This window comes from Apteryx rowi, unplaced genomic scaffold (genome assembly GCF_003343035.1).
Source record: "Apteryx rowi isolate R43461 unplaced genomic scaffold, aptRow1 scaffold_274, whole genome shotgun sequence".
Taxonomy (NCBI): Eukaryota; Metazoa; Chordata; class Aves; order Apterygiformes; family Apterygidae; genus Apteryx; species Apteryx rowi.
This window is the reverse complement of record NW_020449130.1, coordinates 1140896-1160581: the sequence shown is the minus strand read 5'-3', so window position 1 is coordinate 1160581 and position 19686 is coordinate 1140896. Positions and strand designations below refer to the sequence as shown.

Below are 19686 nucleotides of genomic sequence, written 5' to 3'. Positions count from 1 at the left end.
AAACCTGTGTTTTCTGCTGAAGTGCTGTCTATTTGAAATAAGCAAATGAATACCTGTGAGGGTGTTTCTTTTTTCTTTTTTTTTCTCCTGTGAGTCATTTCCTGTTAATCTGCTGTATACCAGTTCTTTGAGGAATTATTTCCATGAATTAAAATTCTCTATGTGTAAGGTTGGGTGATAAACAACAAACATGTTTATATCTCTAAGTAGCTAAAGGCCAGTGAGGCTTGCGCAAGCAGCCTTTGTTTCACGTCTTTTCTCTTTCCCCTCAAATATGCCCATCAGAATTTTCTTCTGTTTTTGGTCTCAATCACACCATAAAATGCCACTTCTGTGGCTCATGGGAAAACCTGTGTAATATATTCTGGAAAAAGCTTCAGCCTTCAGCAGTTTGTTGTCAGAAGTGGCAGGAGTGCAGCTGACCAGCTCACTCATGGAGCTTGCAGAGTTAACACAGGCATACAATGCTGTTGAAAAGGTTTTGTTTAGAAATTGTTTATTTACTCAGGGACGCAGAACCATATTAGTGCTTTTGTTCTGACACCGGGTGCACTGATTATTTCCAGAAAGCCTGCCTCCTATCAGAGCAACTGCATTAGAAATGCATAAAAACAAACATGCCTTTCAGTTCCACGCACAGCTCAACTGTCTGCTGGCAAACTTTACCATGCTGCACATTTAAAAAATAAATCAATTTGGAAAAAGGTCTAGGAGTTCAAAACATTCGAGCAATGAGTTTTTCTTGGCTTGGCTGCCAGTAAACATCTTGGTCTAAACTCATCTACAATGTTACTTTGTCAGCTACAATTTGGCACATGACGTCAGGTAACACAACAGCGCAGATGCAGCAAAGCCCAGGAGCCTGTGTTCGCTAAGTGTAAATTTGTGAATCAGTCATTGAAAGACTAAGTGTTTTAAACCATTGGGTTTGCATTTCTAGTGAAGTGTAGGAGTTCCTTGTGTTCTCACAGCCTTTTTTAATACCCCATAAGGCACCGCTGAAGGAATAGAGTGAGCTAATGGCAGAGCCTTGCAGGATATTGTAAATACCGTTCCTCCCACTTGAGGATGATTGTATGTGTCAGTATGGGGAGAAATATTTCATTGGTATTCTGCAGGCATTGCAGGAAAATGCTACTATTACAAAAGACTGKATCATAAACACAAAAGGGGAGGAGGAGAAAGCTTTCGTTCTCATCTCTAACTGTAAAGGATACTTTGAAACAAAACTAGAAAATAAGGTGATACCAGTCTGATATAAAGTCTATTGAAGCGAACTGAAGATTCGCGTTTGTCAAATAGCGTTGGATCCATTTCTTTGCAATACTGTACTGCTATTTGGTTTTTTTTTTTTTTTTTTTTTTTTTTTTTTTCCAGGAATACACACCACAATAGTCTGTGTAACTAAAATGCTTACCTCACCGCCATATTTCAGAGAAACATGGGTTCAAGCCACAGGGACACCATATTTCACCTAGCCTAAGAGGTGCCCAAGGGAAAATGAAGGCGGAGTGGTCAAAACAAGACACAGTAGCTCTGTCTTTCATTGAATCTTGACTGTCTAGCAAAGCATGAAAACTCAATTTTATTTATGAATGTGAAGTTTTAACTAGGAAAAACAGACTGAGCTTCTCTCGGGGGTATGAAATTAACCTATGCCACCATCACATGGGTATCTATGTGCTTGCACAAATAAAATTAATGTGGCACAACACACTTTTTTTCCCCTTCTGCTTGGCTGAACTGTATTTTCACAGCAAACATCAATTAAGTAAGAAAGATCAAACTAATAAACAGTGTGCAGCTTACTCTGTGATTACTTGTAGAATCCAGCACTTTCTGTGTAGGAGACTCACTTTCTGAAAGACACAGCAGAACTCAAGCTTTCTGCAAACGCAGAAAGCTACCCACAGGAAAAAAAAAAATCTTCAAGATTCTTGCTTCTGTTTGCAGGTGTAAGGSGAAGATCTCACCTTACACCTTACATGGGCAAAACTCAGGGGTATGGTACTCACAGTTACATGTTGTTTCTCAGCTCATCTTTCYGTAAGCAAAGAAGATACCTTCTGTTTTGTTTTACTCCTATCATTTTCCAAAGACTATATTTTCTGCTGGGAACATTATCCTCAGCCAAGATTTCTGAGTTCCAAAACCTACAAGTTAGGGCAAATGTAGTCACCCAACTGTATAGTGCCAGCTACATACTCACTCAAGGTAAGTAAGTCAAAAGTGTCAGGTTGATGGCTTTTTAATATGTCATGCTAATTATACTGCTGAAAAAAAAATAAGCATCAGGCAGAGTTAAAGGAATCGTATGCACTAAATTCATTGCCATCAATGACTGCATTCATGATATTGAATCAAATCTTCAATGGAGTGGACCAGAATAAGGATACAATGGATAGGAAATGTCCACAGACAATCAGCTGGTTTGCTTGAGCATTTCTGTTGAGATAAGGTTAATTAACAATTCCCCCAAACATCCCCTTTGCTGGAAAACCCTGTTCTACCTGTATACTGAAATACAAAGCTTTAAGTTAACAGGCTGACAAATATCACAAGGACCACCTAAAACTTAAGGAATAACTACAGCTATGTCTGGAGGTGCTTTTACACTGGCATACTGAGTAGAGCTGAGTGTACCAGAAGATGCCACATGCTATATCACTGTTTGTAGGTTCCTGAGCCTGCATGAAGAAATAGAAAAGCCTGTATCTCTGAAATGAATACACACCTCCCTCACGCAAAGGTATTTTAATGTAAATGGGAATCATAAGAGTTCAACAGTGAATGAAGCCTGAGCTACTCTGAAAGCTGTGCTAGCCAAAGGCAGGCTTATATAGTGATTTATTTGCACATGTGAAGTTTACAGCCTGGGCCTTCTTTTGGCTCAAGACTATATCAGCTTAACACAGGCCTGTAAAGTCACAAGTTCATGCTAAATTGACTTGCTTAACRTTAAATGTAAGTCCATCTAAAAGCCGCCCCCATCTAACTAAACTGAATTAGGACAAATCAGTCTGACTTGCGCCTAGTCACAAGCTCTGCGTACAAAGCCAGCTGTGCATGCGGCAGAGCAGTGGCCATCAGCACCCTTGCAGGCTTCTTGTTCTGCTGAGATCTGGGAGCCTGTCTGCTGACTGATCACCCGAGACAGCTGCRGACTTGTTAGCAAGTCCTGCACTCAGGGAAGTGTCTCATGAAAATCGGTGTCTTGATCTGCAGTTATTTGCTAGAATTTCGGGCTGGACCAGCCTTGCACATTTTGCATTGTTGAATGCCTGATGTGAAGATTGGAAATGTCTGCAGGATATACCAGTCCTTAATAGCCCATTTATTTATTTATTTATTTATTTTATGATGAATGGCTAAAAATATACAGCCTATAAAACTAGATAGCCTTTTCTGGTTTGTCTTTAAAAACAAAACTGAGGCTGTATGATGCTGAACCAAAACATTTCCCTGTTTTTAGTGATTGCCATAGTCCGATCTATAATTGCAAAGGTGATCAATACAGTCTGCCTCAAGTAGTACTCCTGAAGGAAGATATCCTCTGCCAAAGCATCTGGATCCAGTATACAGCTATAAAAAAATTACATGACTTGCCAACAGAGATGAGATTTCTATTCGTATGCATTTTTTTATTAGATGCAAATAGGTTTTCCATCCACAGGGCACAATGGGATGAGTTAAGGAGAGATTTTCAGACTCTAAATTTCATGGCTATTGTGACCTTAAAGCATATGGTGGGCATCTTAATATAAATTTGGGGAACAAAAGCCTTTATTTAATGTTATTTTTTAAAATACAACTGACAGAATTGTACAATTTCTGTGATTGGGGTTGCATGGTTTGTCAGGTTGCAGATTATGTTGGATTTCTCATCTCCTCCATAATACACAGGTAGCATATAGTATTAGGACTAAGCGTTCAGTGCTCACATTTTAAGTGTTTGTTTTTAATAAACAGACAAACGTTTATGTCTTCCACCTGGGAAGCACTTTACATTTCCAAAGTGTACAGGTCAGTCAGGTAGATACAGATCAGGAACAGATTTACCAAAACAGCAAGGTGGGTTGATTTCTTTTTCTCCATTAGCACTTCCCAGTGCAGCATGCTATGGGACATGGAGGGAGGTATTCATTTGGATCTGGGCTGTTAGGGACTTTAATAAGCCTTCCTTTTTAAAGATGAGAGGTGAATTCTCTGGAAGAGAGCTGTGCAGGCTGCAGTCTTAGCATATCGAAATCAGCAGTAGTCCTGTTTTAAATTTCAGTGGGACAAGATTTTGATTTTAAGTGTGGAATTCATCAAACCTAACTTCAGCACTCTAAAAATCAGCTTCYAGTCGTCAGGTTTTCTTTAGAGGCAGTGGGCCAGGGTTTGGCACCTGTTTCTGAACTCTTTTATAGGATAGGTAAGATAGATAGATTGATTTGTGTAGGTGGTTCCCCCTCAGCTGACTCAGGAACATGTTTATATGAGTAATTTATCATAGCCACTTAACTTTTAGACAGCTGAAGTTAGATAAGGTAAATCCCACTCTCAGTGGAACACACATGTTAAAGACACCCATCATAGCAAGTGACACGGCCCGAATAGGAATTTATGAGTTCCTGCTTCTTTTACATTCAGTAAAACATGCTATGGGGCACTAAATTCTTATTCTAAAGAAAATACAGGAACTGCACTATTTTTTTTATTTTTATTCCTAAATAAAAATATCACATGTAAAAATATATATTAAACCATCAAAAAGGTAAAAAAAAATCTAACAGAATACAGTTGCAATTTCAAAGCTGCTGAGCATACAGGAACCGTTAACCACAATTGTATGGTGACCTGCATTTTAGCATTACATGATACTTCTTGTAAAGTGTCCTTTAGAGACAATAACACAAATTCAGCAGTATAATATTTGGAAGTACAGCAACCTACTACGAGCGCTGGTATTGTTCTCCRGCCTTTTGTCCAAACCTCTAGGCAAAGTTTGGTGCCCTGTGGGACTATTTCTGCCGGAGTAAGAAATGGATGATCAGCCAGGTGCACCCTGCGTCCCACACAAGTTCACTCCCTGTTTCGGGACAGGCAGGCAGGAGTCACTCCGGTTGGTGGGGTTCGGTAGCAGCCATAGCTTTGGGAGTCCCTGCCCTGCCCRTCTGTCCCTACGACCCTTTTCCCCCTGTTTAGGTCTGTCCAGGCTCAGAGCAGAGCCCCATAAGCAGCCACATGGCACCGCCGAGGGGGCGGCCGCGCGGGGCAAAGGGAGGAAGGGGCTCCTCCGCGGCCCTTGCTTCATGTGTCGTAAAACTACATCCAAGTGCCGCTGGTATTTCCTCAGCCACCAGCTGCTTTTACCTCATAAAGGGGCTTGATTGCTTTGTTTGTTGAGCCTGGACGATTACTTGGCACACCCATTATTTTTAATGACGGTTGTTATTTTCTTTGGAGGCAGGACATCCCTGTTGGCAGGCACCAACACCTCTCAGCATAACTGTATCTTGCTAATATTCAGCATTAAGCATGCTCCATATATGTATAGACAAGCACAAGCTTGTGCTTGCCAAGCACAAGCCAAGCATCCTCAAAATGCCTGAAACCTGACCACTAAATAACGTGAAAATCTGTGCTAGCTCACACCCCAGTTTATGCAGGTAGTTACGAGCACAGGGAAGGGCAAGCGTGTGCGTGGTTCCCTCCATCTCTCAGGTGCAGCATGAGTGCTGACACTGGTGTATGCTCCAGGTTTTTGGAGAATGAGGTGTTAGGAGCATTCAGAAAGGCTGCAAAGGTCAAACTTCAAGCAGGCCAGTTCACAAAGGTCTCCGAGCAAAGATACGCACAGCCAGAGCAGCGTAGGAGTGTGCTTTCTTAGCACAGCAAACCTTTCTCATTCCCATACCGGGGATAAATCGAAACCGGCCAGAGAGATAGAGGGACTGAACACATAGACTGGTATTTAGGGCATTGACTTTGAATAAAATTTAAATGAAGACCTCAGAAGAGAGTGCCTGAGACCCAGTCTCAGCTCAGCAGCAGTCCAGCGGTCAGGACAGTCCCCTGGCCAAGCACAGGGACTTGCACTACCCCACTGGCGAGTCCCTGACTCCTGTGCTATGGATTGATTGTTCTGCAGGCTTTTGCCTCGCTAAAAAGTTTTGCTTTTGACAGATTGTTTTTTTTTCTTCTTTAAGATGAAAACCTCTTCTGTCAAAAAATTCCCAACCAGCTCTTTCACTAAGACAATCAGCAACTCAAATCAAAAGAACKGTGATAACCCCAAACCTTAGGACTGAATTGCCTTAATTACATATTACACTTGATAGAGCAATCAGAGTTGCTTTGATTTGGGTTATGAATAGACAAGATCTGTGTGGAAGATTTAAAAAGTCACTTTGTGCCTCTTGTTTTTTTTTAATTGACATTACCTTGACATGCTCATGTAAAGTAACACATTCTCTCCTTGGCATGATTGAACTCCAGGTTGCTCACGGTTTTCTCACTGCAATGGCAAATATCCCTTTGTGTTTAGAGAAAGAAATGGAGAAAAAAAATTGTCAGCAAAAAAAATTAAAAATGGATGCAGAGTACTGGTTTTGGTTTAGGTTTTCTCAACAGACTTTTATTTTGAAGCTGAAGTTCCTACTCTTCTTTTCATTCTCCCCTCAATAAAAAAAAAATAATCTGTTAGAATACAAAATATTTATCATAGCTTTTCAAATCAAATTTAAATTTTCAGATTTCAAATGCATTCCTTTCTTTGAAAACAGCTTCAGTCAGATCCTTCCATTTGACTACAAAAGGATCTGAGAATGCCTCTGTTCAATGGGGAGAATAAGATTAAAGGCGTTTATGAGAAGACAGTACGTTCAAGGTGACAATGCATCATGATTTTATACCAAACATAAGTAGCATTAAGAATTATCTCTAGGTCACAGTACTGGCTAATAGTCTTCTAAACTTCTCTTTGTAAAACAAACCTGGTTTTAGTTAGAGAAACATCAAAAAACATTAAAGAGGAGATATTGAAGCATCAAGAGAATGTTAAACCTGACAGCTGGCACTGTCTTGAAAATGTATTTCTGACTCTAAGTTGTGGCATTTACAGGTCAGTTTTTCAAAATTGGTCTCCATTTTCAGTTGTGTCCAGTTTACAGTTGCAAATTCAATACATAATACTATTTTGGGCTTCACCCTCTCTTCCCTCCCTCCTTGTGTATGATCTGGGTACTTATATGTTTTCCATGTTCAGCATTTCTGAAGCTCAAGATGAAGATTTCTCACATTTGGCACCCAGGTCTTACTGAGGTATGGTATGCTCTGTGTGTGAAATCACATGCATCTAATACAGCTGCTTAACTGAGCAAACAAAAAGGCATAGCAAGGTCTTCAAAGATGAAGTTAAAAACTTTAGGCTGAAGAGAACATAAATTTTTATCAGCGCAAGCAATTAAAAACTGAAGGAGCTTGCCAAGGGATGTGGTAAATTCTCCATCCCTCAGCACCCTAAATACAAACYGGATGTCTTTCTGAAAGATTTTCTTGATTTCAGCCACAAGTTACTGGGACTGACACAGGAATTATCGGGAGAAATTATACAGCCAGTGTTAAACAGGAAGTTAGCTAATACATCAGACGATTATAATGGTCTCTTCTGACCTCAGAATCTCTCTAGAATCCATACATTCTGGCCTAATTTATTAAAAACCAGGCAGGTTGTTGTGGGCAATGAGGTATTGCAATACTTCAAGGGTTCTGTGAAAAAGGACTGTTGCCAACATTGCTGACTGCAGTCAGCATTTTCTGAAGATCATAGGACATGAAAATACAAATAAGCATCCTTCTGATTCATGTACATTTCCCCCAAAATGCTTGCTTCCAAGCATTTTTCACTATCCAGCAATTGCACACCTTAAAATTTGAAATAAAATATTAAAAATTAATATCTTCCACTAGGTTATGATACTGCTTCTCTGTCACAGAGAATAGATGTCTAGGAAATATTACTTTACTTTGCACACTAAGTAGAGGCTCACATCTCTGGCTGTGCCAGTCTTATCTATAAAAGTCTACTTGTGTAGGAGCACAGATCACATGCCTAATCTGAAAACACTCAAAGGATCAGCCAATTAGAAGGCTATCAGCATTAAAAATTTAAATTTTCATTCAGTTCAAGGATAAAAAAATGGTAACTAAAGACACCAGGGCCAGATGCCAGGACACAGTTTGTCAAGTGCTTTTAGACAGATCTAGGTCTAGTGTTAGCACAATACAATCAGGCAGTTTCCTGCTTGCTGCTGCGTTTGGTACTATGCTCGTGGGCTGACTTCTGTAACCTGCACATTTTGCATTTTGCCAGTAAATGGGACAAATAGCTTTTTTTTTTTTTTGAGCCTCAGTGTCTGTGCTACAGAAGGAAACATTTTTCATCCTTTTGGGGCAAAATGGTTGGGTAAGGAACCAATCTATCACCTTTGGGAAAAATACAAAAATTAAAAAGGAATCCCGGAAGTCTTCCCCAAATCCTTCYCTCTAAAAATGCAGACAGACAAGTATTAAAATGGGACAGCACATTACCAGCTAGTCTGAAAGACGGCAATCTGAAATGATTATAGTGGGGCTGTATACTGTAACTTTCTGAGGAGACCTTGAGTGGGCTCCTTGAAGAAATTTGCCAACTTTATACCCCAAGAGACAAACAGCCCTTGGAGATGTGTATGACTTCCCAGGACACTGTCTCTGGGACCTCCTTTGGTGGCATGGTTATTTAGGAGGTGTGAGGCTACTGTTCCTGCGCCTTAAGTTTTCCCCACTATTTGCCAAAAAGGAGTATGATGTCTCTGCTCATCTGTGCTGCTTTTTTTTTTGAGTCACCCAACAGGAGACATACTGCACAAAAAGCAATTTTAAAAATGAGCCTCTCCCTCATTCTCTACAAAACCTAGAACTGGCTCCACGGGACAAGGTTTAGGTTCAGGTTTGCAACAGGAGGATCCCCCTTTGGCATCTTGTATGATCTTTTCTGAACTTTTGCTCAGCGTTAATCCATTAAGTGCACTGTAATGAATCAGTAAAGAAAAAAGGGAGGGGGGAAATCATTGGTGGCTACATGGAACTTTATTTAAAGAAAAGCAAGTGGTTCTTTCCACATGTTGAATGACATTCAAGATCCACATGAGCATTCGTTTTTACCTTAGACATTCATCAGGAATGTGCTGGCAAAATCACAGGCAGAAAAATTGCTGGAAAAACTGGTCAGAGATTTCTATTGTTCAATGTACTTTTACTTTTCTTTGCTGTAGCTCTTTTAATTAAAGGCTATTACTTTGGCATCAGGTTGCTCCAATTTTACGTGAAATCAGGACTCTAAATACACCATGTATATTATAAGGATACAATCTAAAACATATTAGCTCAGTGGTTGCATCCTTAAATGCCTACAAGTTACACTATGTCAGAAAAATTGGGTTGAAAGGGTTCCAGAACTGAAGCCTAGTCGAAGGGAAACAGCAAGAGAGCTTTATTTTACTGAGTGCACTGACAGGTCACTGGATTTTGATTATGCAGTCAGGTATGGTATTCATCCCCTTGATAACGAAAGGTGAGTGGCTGGCTGGAAAGAAAAGGCACGCAAGACGGCTTTTGGTCATTGTCTGTGCTATTTCTAGTAATCCTCCTTGCTGTCTAACTCATATGTTCAGGAAGGATTTGGGCCTGTGGGGTAAACAGAATTGAAATCTCTCAAGAGGAAAAAATGATAAGGAAACAATGTGTACTTGCCAGCATTTTTAGGAGAAGATGTTTAACAAAAGGCACAGGCTGTATTCTGTATTAGATTACTGCATCGCTGGCTGTATTGCTTCCCTTGCTGCCTTGTAACGCCAACCAAAGACAATAGGAGAACTGTTGCGGCTCTTAGAGCCCCTTGCTGAAACTCTACCAGCTGGATGTGAACACCCCCGATCAAATGTCATAATAACGCAGATCAGTCATCATTCAATAAATACACATGGTATTTACAGGGAGATAAACCCTTAACCACATTTCATTTGTAGTCTAGCGTGGACTGGGAGAACACAGATGGTATAACTAGAAGATAAACTGCTCTGTAATATACCCTTTTTTCTTTCTTTTTTTATGATCTACAGAGCACCAAGACACATTTTCAGACCCTCCTTCCCAGGCTGAGTCCCATGTCCCAGTCCTTCTGCAGGGATGGAGAGTGCCAATGTGAGTGTCATATTGACTTTGCAGCATACCAGTTAAGTCAGAAGAAATCTAACAGTTAAGTTAAATCCACATTATTATTACAGCTTCTACTGCTGTAATAATGACAGCCTAGCACATAGGCAAGGCAAAGTGTAAGGAGAGCAAGATAATACCTTCAAGTAGATTAATGTGAATTATTAAGAAAAAAAAAAGACAAACTTTCAGACACAAAAACTCAACCTCCTCTTGTTTCTCCCTCTGCCTCACCTCACCTTGGGAAGAGAAAAATCATCAGAGGTGGTTTCTGACTGACGTCAGGAACCCCTCCAGTACCCCCAGCAGGCAGCTGCTCTTTCCTCAAGTCCAAAGTCTCTGCCCCACTTTCTTCCCACCTTCTGTTTGGAGGAAAAATGTTCTGGCCTTCATGGCCATTGCGCCATCAGCTTTGAGCTAAAGCTCCGGAGAGCAACCAAGAAAGACTGGAGCAGACATTTGTATCCAATCTCACACAATTAGAAAAAAAAATCTCCACTTTCTACCTATGGACAGATACAGCTAAATTGTGCCAGTCTTCACATGCAAGAAAGACACAGGCCAGCCAAGACACAAACATTTCTCATGTACTTGAAAGGAGCAAATCTGGTTTAGGCGGATGCTCACCACTGCCCTGTGTTCCCAGTCTCCTGTCAGCACCTCTCCAAATGCACCGGTCCACCCGGTTGCACTTCTTCTGCAATGTCAAAGATGCAACATCGAGATGCGCTTCCCCTGTGGCAGCCTGTGGAGGTCTGTTAGCCATTTATATTTATTTGCCCAAATCTTCTCAATCATTTTTACAGCTGTTTAACTCCAGTCACTCTAGACTGTGACATTTAATATCAAATACTCTTCCAACATTCCCACATTAATAAACATAAACACTGAACCATCTCTCTGTTGTAATAATAATTTCTGGCATCATTTAAAAGTGCATATTATTATGCAAGTATTAAGAACTGGTACAGTTTGATGCAACACTGGAATATATATGAGAAAACTAATTTACTTGAGTTGTAATATTAGGATTATCCCTCCATCTTTCATGACTGATGCTTCATCTGGAGAATGCTTAATGCTGTCTTGTCAATGAGTGTTAACTCAAATGAATTATTCCAATCTGGTTACTTTGTCCCTTTCCAACAAACCCAAATTATAATTAAAAAGAAAGAAAAAATAAAAGAAATGCAAACAGCTTTGAAAACCTAGTACAACAACACTGTGTAAATTTTTCCACTTTTAAGTCCACATCAATAGGCAATGTAACAATAGGCGAAGTCTCTGTGGGAGCTCAACAGATGAAATGAACATCGAGCAGAGGCGAGGACTAAAATTTTTCTTTGCCCATATAATTGCATGCAGCCATCCTTGTGTGAAATCCCCCATCAGATTACAGGGTTTGTTGTATGTAAATTGAAGACTAAATGCTTGGTAGCACCTTTCAGCTCTGCAATGCTGGAAATGAGTTTTTTAATAGGAAATTAGATTAGTAATATTTTAGTCAACAAAAATGTGGAAAAATTCTGCATAAAGATGGGAAAGTCATTCATGCAAACTGACTTTAAAAAACAAGGGTGAACAATTGTAAAATTCTGTATACTACTATTGATAAAAATTTCTGTGCATTATTTTTTAAACAAAGAACGGGATATACAAACACAAATTATTTCACAGTCATAATGCAGCTATTCTACTTTGCTGGCTTTAGTATTAACTGAGCTCATGGGTAGCAACAGGTTGCATAATTTAGTGGCTTCTATTTTTAATAGGATTTTATATAGTTCTAGAAATAATAAACAATATGTGGAAAATTATTACAATGAATTCAATCCAGATTATAAAATAGACTTTTGCAACACATCAACCAGGCACGAAAACAAGACTTTTCTTTTTCCAGTCCTTGTTATGCTACAGCTGATTGGATTAACCCTCTGTTGAGTTTCAGAAGGTAAACAGAGAAAAGACGTCCTGAACTTAAATCTTCTTCTGTAGCATAAGTTCCTGTAGCATAAATTTGCCTTCCTTTACAGCCCAGATAGTTACTGGCAAATAACTGATTAGATTATTTTATTTGGTATTCATAAATTATAGTTAGTACTATTTATAAGCAATTATTTATTAAAACAGTTCACACAGTTTGGGATGGGCCACAGGGCAGAGCCCGAATGTACCATACACGAGAAAGCTGAGGAACGTGGGTCACAGACAGGGACCAACAGATGGCTGGGAGAGTGAAACAAAATGTACATCATCACTGGACATGAAGTTTTAGGCAAAGACATTCCTGTTCCTAAGAGCCCACTGGCTTTTTATGACCTGGCTACAGCTGAGGCATTATGAAGCTTTGCGCTTGTCCCTGAGGAAGCCATAAAATCTGACGCGTACCCAGAACAGGTTCTCGGTCTTTAGCAAGTTCTAAGTGGGAATAAGAATTATATCAGTGGGGCAATGAAAACTAGTGTCTTCTCCAGGCTGCTGAATGCAGAGGCGATAACGGCTCTGGGGTCCTGGCAGAGGCTGCAGTTCCTTGAAATCTCGTTCCTGCAGATAGTTCTCCAGCTTTAACAAGTGTCCATGGGAACTTATTTCCTATTTTCAGGAGATCTCTCGCTCCCCCCGTTAAATGAAGAGACCTGAGGAATTTAACTATCAAAGTTAACTATTTTAACTATCAAAGGTAGCAAGCTACTCCTGGCTCCAGCAATATGCTCCCTACTTATAAATGAGAATATTGCCAGGACTAGGAATATAACTAAACTGGGAGTCTCACACACCTATTGCAAGTAATCCATATAAAATAACTTTACAAAGCTCCTTTCACACAGAAAACCCAAATATTGACTAGCTCTCAGTGCCAACAATAGTATTCTGTTCTAGACAGGAAAAAACCTAGACCAGCCCCTCGTCCAGAGGAGCTGACAATCTAAACACGCCCCAGGGAACCCGCAGAGGAAGCACGGGAGGGACAGTAAAGTTGCTTTACTTGTTGTGTTGTTCATTCACATCCACCGGGCAAGGCTGCAGAGCGACTCGCTAGGACGCCGTGCATTTTGCAGCGAGGTTGCTGCCCACTAGTTTGTCAGTTTGCCTTTGGGGCAATAACAGAAAACCAAAACCACTGCCAGCGGCTGCAATGCTGACAGCTACCGGCGCAAGAGGAGGGAAGCGGAGAACCCTTGCTCACATTTTACTCCTCGCCCTCACCCTTCCTTCCTTTGCTTATTTTCCTAAGCCTCTAACAAACAAGAAGCAGCAGATGAAAATGGGAGGCCCGAAGCTGTTCGCACCCGCGGCTGCGCTCCCTCCCTCTCTGACAGATGTCACTGCAATTTTCAGCTCAATCTATGCACATAAATCCATTTCCATTCCGGGTTGCTGTGAGATGTGCAGGTGAAAACTGCATTTCAGGGGCCAATTCCCAAGGGAAGTGGGCCCCAGCACCCTTAAGAGGGGCACCAGCACCCCCGGGTCCAGCCAGTCATCTTTAAACCACAGCCGTGTCTGTCCGAGCTCTGAAACCATCACTCATTCAGAGAGACAGTGATACTTWTAAAGAATTCTCTTTTTTTTATATATATCTTTTTTTGACAGTCTCTAGCATGGAGTGGGCATAAATATTTTCAAAACTTTCCTTAACTTTTTTTCTTCTAAACTCCTGGGCTTGACGTTTTTCTTCATCTCAGTCAAACACCACTCTGCACAGTTCCTAAAGCTGGCTGGGAAGTGTGCACTGCACACAGAATAGAAATCAAAGCCACATTCTTTATATTGCTCTTGAATAATCCCAACTCAAGTTTCCATTCTCAATTTTTAAAATGTGATTAAAGTGTAAATTACAAAAGATAACTACTGCTGGGAACAGAAAATATTAAAATAAGTTTGCAAAGCTGAGAGAGAAATATCCATCACTGGCAAGAAGCAGCCTAGGATATAAATGAACTCCATGCCATTAAGAGAAACAAATAAATGAAAGAGAATTAATCAGCAGATGTAAAAGAGACAGTATGATGCTAATACAAAATAGAAAAGATGTGCGGGAGGGCATGAAACTATAACCATGTGCATCAAATCATCAGCTGGTTTCTGCACAGATGGAAGAAATGCTACAAGATATTTGAAGAGGATTTCAAGCTGGACATGAATTCAAAGCAAATGAATCCAATCTGTGCCTCTCTCCCTCTCTCACTCACATGTACAAGCACACACACACAACCTATTTTCACGAAATTAGCTCCCCGTCCTGGATTTCTGACCCTCGTTCTTCCTCTACCAAGTTAGGTCTGCACATTAAAGTGAGCCTGGAAGGCCAGGGTGTGGTGGCACAAAAGCAGGACAAAGAATAGATGAGCATTTTTTGGGCACATGCATTCCTGACTTGTTTCTCACAAGTCTGACAAACTAGACTGAGGACTCAGGAGAGAACGATGAAGAAAGAGTCAGGCACAGGAAATAAAATTAGGAAATATTTTGAAGACAGACTTGCAAGCCAGGACATGCAATAGCCAAATTCACTTTAAGTCTCAACAACGCAAGTTCAAAGGTTTGAATTACTCAAGAATATCCTGTGTTTAGCCAACACTGCTAATCTGGCACATCTCTTCCTTGTCTGGCCAAGGTTTCTTCCCTTCCCTTCTCGACATACCCAGCACAGATAAATGCAATGTTACAGACACTCTGGTAAACAGAACAAACGTGAGCAAAACATCGGCACGGCTTTGAAAGGCAGGCCGCCGAGTCACCAGTCGTGACTGGTTTAAATTTTCTTTTGTTGCTCTTCCTGCTGTTTGCCAGCAATAAATGGCAACTGTACTTTCCGACCATGTTCAGCTGGGCTCTATGCCATTTTTAGCTGTTTTTGATGGCAGTGTTCTCAAAGACATATATTAAAATATTTGGCCCATAAAATAACTCACTAAGGCTGCACTCTTGTTTCCAAGGAGGCCCTATAACAAGAAGGGAAGTAAGCTTTTTTAGAAAGGCAGCAGTCTTCTACATTAATAATATTAAACTTTCCCATGGAATTGCAATAGCATTAACAAATTATTTTGATAAAATACCAGCAGGCTTTGCAGATGGTTTTTTTAGGGTTTCAACAGAGAAAATGTGTAAGCTTTACACCCACTGCTTGACGCTGTAAGCTCCCTCACAGTCTGTCCTGTGACCATTGTTAAATACGCTAATGTTACGGAGTTAATCTCGTAATGGTAATACGTCCACAAACAAATTACTGCAGTAATGTAGTTAGCTCAATTAACTTTTGGATCTCTTCACTATGCAGAACTAAAGGTCATTTTCTATTAAAACATTTCCCTCCCACTTCCTTATCACCCTTTGCAACTCATGAGAGTTAATATTAGAAATCCTGTCTATGCTATGTCAGGAAGAAGACAGGATGATGAAGCCAGAAAAAGACCTTATTCTTTGCTAACATAACACAGACATTGCCCAAAGAGAACATCTGCCTTCTCTCATGAACACATCTAATTATGGCAAATTGTTAACACCTTGAAGAGCAGTTTCATACAAGAGTAAACTTTAACATATGCCATTCTCACACATAAAACATCCTGTACTCCATACTTTTCCAAGCATGTGCCCTTTCCTACAACAGTTTATCAGAGACCTTATTTCGAAAAGGGCTTCAACCTGTTTTCCATTCCCGTGGGTGCATTTTAGTGCCTGCAATTATTTGCCTGTCCAAACGATTCCACAGAAACATTGAACTATGTAAGCTGRGACCCCAGTCAGCAGATGAGACAGCAAGACCCGCTAAACTGCAAATACAGTTATTTCCTACTCACGACTGCGAGCCGCTGCAGTTGAGGTCTTTTGCAAAACCGTGCCTTCGGTTTATTCAGGCACCAAAAGCTGCCTGTCCACTTCGCAGCTCCCGCTACTCTCCCCCTCGAGATGCCACACTAAAGTCACAGTGAATAATCTGACACTACTATTGCCATGGCAACGGACCGGTGTCAAGCACACACAGAATTATGATTGACATTCCTGTGGTATCCGACAAAAGGCAAAGAGAGGGCAAGAGGGAGAAAACCAGACACAGCTTCAGCGCTAATGGGGGAAACAGAGCATCAGTGGCACTGTAAATACGGCTTTATTTGGGAATCTGCCTCCCTGCGTTTCCACCGCATCAACGTGGCTGTCAAGGGCTCGCACCAGAGCCCAGAACGCACCCTCAGCGCAGAGGGGTCTCCGCTTGCCCGGCTTCGGCCGGGGTGCCCGCTTCCTCCCCGTGGGGCCAGGGCCCACGGCGCAGCCTTACGGGCTGCCGGGGGAGGCAGTCGGAAGAATGAACCTTTTAAATGTCTCAGGTATGGCTCAAAATAACATCAGACGTTTAACTGAGCGTTTTTTACCCCTGAGGATAGTCTTCAGGTGTTCAGCTGGGCTACAAATCTTTTATTTTCTTTTTTTTTTGCCTATGTTTATAAGCGCTCACAGAAAGACACACACAAACCATTAGGAAAGGGTAAAATAACATCTGTTAAATATTTTTCAAACCAATGTCTGCGGCAGTTCTCATAAGGTTCAACATGCAATACCGAGACGAGGATGGAAACAGCCTTTTATTCTAAATTTCATATGTACACAGAAAGCCATTTTACACAGTTTTGTAAATTCTGCGTAAAAGAGCTATTGTCATCCAATGTCACTGTGCTTACATTAGTAACAATTTTTAAACATGGAGTACATTATTAACAACAAAAAACGTTAACAAACAGGCATAAAAGACACAGGTACGTGTTCTGATATTTCACATATATTCTAGAAACAAGTTGGCGCAAAAATAAAATGTGCCAGTAAAAAAAAATAGGCATATTTTCAATCACGCAATACATGATTTTCTTTCTTGCTTTCTTTCTTTCCATTTTATACAAGATATGCTGAGATCCATTCTCAAGCCTTTTCACATCAGGATTTGCAGGCACTTCAGCAACCCAGCTATATTCTTATAATACATGAAGTTCAGACCAACAAACATAAAAACAGCTGCTGCAAAAGAAATTCTCATATCCCATATGCACATTCAAATATTATTCACTGTTAGAGCAATCTTTTTAGTTTCAGTTATTTTTGGATACTGACATGTTTTCAGGATGGTGTGTAACAGTTTTTCTCCACCTATCTCTCATTCATATACTTAAAGTTTTTTTTTAATGTAGTATCATGATGCAACAATACGGTATACGGAAGCACAAGGCAATTGTCCACAAAGCGTCACAAATTGTAAAAAGAGGAATTTTTACTTTTTTCAGTTTTTTGATCTAAAGAAAAAGTCCAATTTCATTCACTCTTGCTTTAAGTTCACTCAGAAACTTGCCAAAATAAAGACAAATACATATCAGATGATCATGGGATGAATACCTCCCTTGTTCTTTTCCTAGACACAATTGTCACATGACCAAATTAAATTAAAAGTAGAACAAAGCAGAACCCACTTGTATGTTTGTTCATGATTCCCCATATTTAATGAAATAATAAAATATACCAGTCAAGGGCTTGGCTGTGACTGTATTTATAAATATAATAGTCTCTCTCTCCAGTTACTTCATTTGTAATGGGCTGTGTATTAGGATACAAGGCAATCGCAACAGGATTCTCAGGATAAGTGAAAGCCTAATATTATTTTGCTCGTGAGTCATGATAAAGGCTTTTTTTAATAAGCTCAGAGTGGGGAGAGAGAGAGAAAAAGAGTGCGTATGTGCATAATAGGAGAAGGACAGTTTTTCAGCATATAGACACTTAAATATTGATCAACAAAGACTGGTAATGAGTCCTCCATAAAACATTTTAGAATTGTGAACCAGAGTAGAACTAAGCCTTATCCATTTGAGAGTGATATGTAACCTCCCTCCTGACCCAAGAGAAATAAAAAAAGACATGCCAATGCTTAATTCAACCTCAAATTCATTAATTTTATGCCAGAAAGCTGTATGTTGGTGTAATAACTCACTGCAAAGTAAAACACATTACAACAAATCCTAGTAATAAGCCATTGACAACTACTGCACTGGGCTACAAGACGTGGTAACCAAGGGAGACATGTTGCCCACTTACGCTGTGATTGTCAAATGGTGGAAAATCCTTCCATGAATGTAACACTTGAGACAGAATGGCAAAGACATAAGGCCCACCAGCTCTCTGCCCATATTGTTAAAGGCACTGAAACAGACAATGGATATACTCCTTAGTACCATCAGCTTAAAAAGTTTTCAAAATAGAAGTCTTTATATGAAAATGTTCCTTATTGCGTGATAAGTAGATCTTCATTTTCTTCAACTCAAGAATAAAATGGTCTTCCCTTTTCTGGTGTTTGTAATCTGTTCAGCCTGGCTACCTGAGATGGTGAAGGCGGTACATCTTGCCTGAAAGGACCTTTAGGAGGGGTATAATTAGGGTCCTGAATTTTCTTATATGAGTCATAGTTGCTAGGTCCTTCAGAAGAAGTTTTTTTTTTCAGTTGTTGCTCTTTCCGTCTCTGCTCTTGACGGAGCAGTTCTTGTGTTTCTAGCATAACCCTGGCATTGAAGCCATGTCCTCCCATATAGCCATTCCTTGATCCCTGATAGCTGGAATATCTGGGGTTTTCCTTTGCAGTCTGGAAGCCTTCACCAGGAGAATAGCTCTGCTCCCAGGAGTCTTGAGATACAGAACTGGCATTTTTTCTGCTTTGCCTGAAAATAGAAATGGAAGATACATTTAAAACAAACCTTCCAGTTCCCCTTCTAATGCTACTGATAAGAGTCCCCGGAAAAGAAGAGTGCTCTTGAGAGGTGACCAGTTTTCCCCAGCTATAGCATTCTCAATAAGTCACGTTCTCTTCTGCCCCAAGGAGGCACCTTTTCTCTTTTGTTTGGAGAACATTTCCTATAGAGTTGAACTATGTTTCTATGCACCGCCTCCTCAGTAGGAATATGTTGTGAATATGCATCCAGTGCTACAACAGCCATCATGTTCTCAAGGAAAAAGTGCAACAACTCAGCTGCAAACTAGGAAAGACCATACAAAATGCTGTGCTSCCTAAGCAACCAGATAACAAGCAGCACTTGTAAAGTCCCTTGTGAAAGATTTGGATCTAGACTTCCACTTGATTAAAAATGCAACAGGCAGATCTTTTAAACACTTGCTCTAAAGCTGTACAAATCAGAAGATAARGCTCGTTATTGATAGCTAGTTTTACAGATGAGAGTTTCGTCTTCCCAGTCCCAAAACTAAGGAGCTTTGTGCTATCAGGGCTGCTTCCCAGTTTACTATAACTTTTATAAAAGAAAAGGCAGAGATAACGTTTTTTTCTTATTTTCTGGCTCCATGGGGTAGATAGATAAAGCAAATACATATAGGAATTACAAATTCTTATCTCTTTTCACAACAACTCACTACATTATTTTGAAGACACATTATGGTTTTGAAATATCTTTAATTTAC

At 40.3% G+C, this 19686-nt stretch overlaps 1 protein-coding gene and 1 long non-coding RNA gene across 2 annotated transcripts in view; both read right to left on the bottom strand.

Annotated features, from left to right (window-relative positions):
* Positions 1 to 16143, bottom strand: part of LOC112967404 — a 43727-nt gene extending 27584 nt beyond the window's left edge. Inside the window, exon 1 of the long non-coding RNA XR_003253958.1 lies at positions 16047 to 16143. This is a non-coding gene — a long non-coding RNA (uncharacterized LOC112967404). The remainder of the gene's footprint in view (positions 1 to 16046) is intronic.
* A 670-nt stretch (positions 16144 to 16813) lies between these two features.
* Positions 16814 to 19686, bottom strand: part of PARD3 (par-3 family cell polarity regulator) — a 519789-nt gene continuing 516916 nt past the window's right edge. Inside the window, exon 25 of the mRNA XM_026068529.1 lies at positions 16814 to 18935. Coding sequence (XP_025924314.1) covers positions 18542 to 18935 — 394 coding nt within the window. The 3' untranslated portion in view covers positions 16814 to 18541. The remainder of the gene's footprint in view (positions 18936 to 19686) is intronic.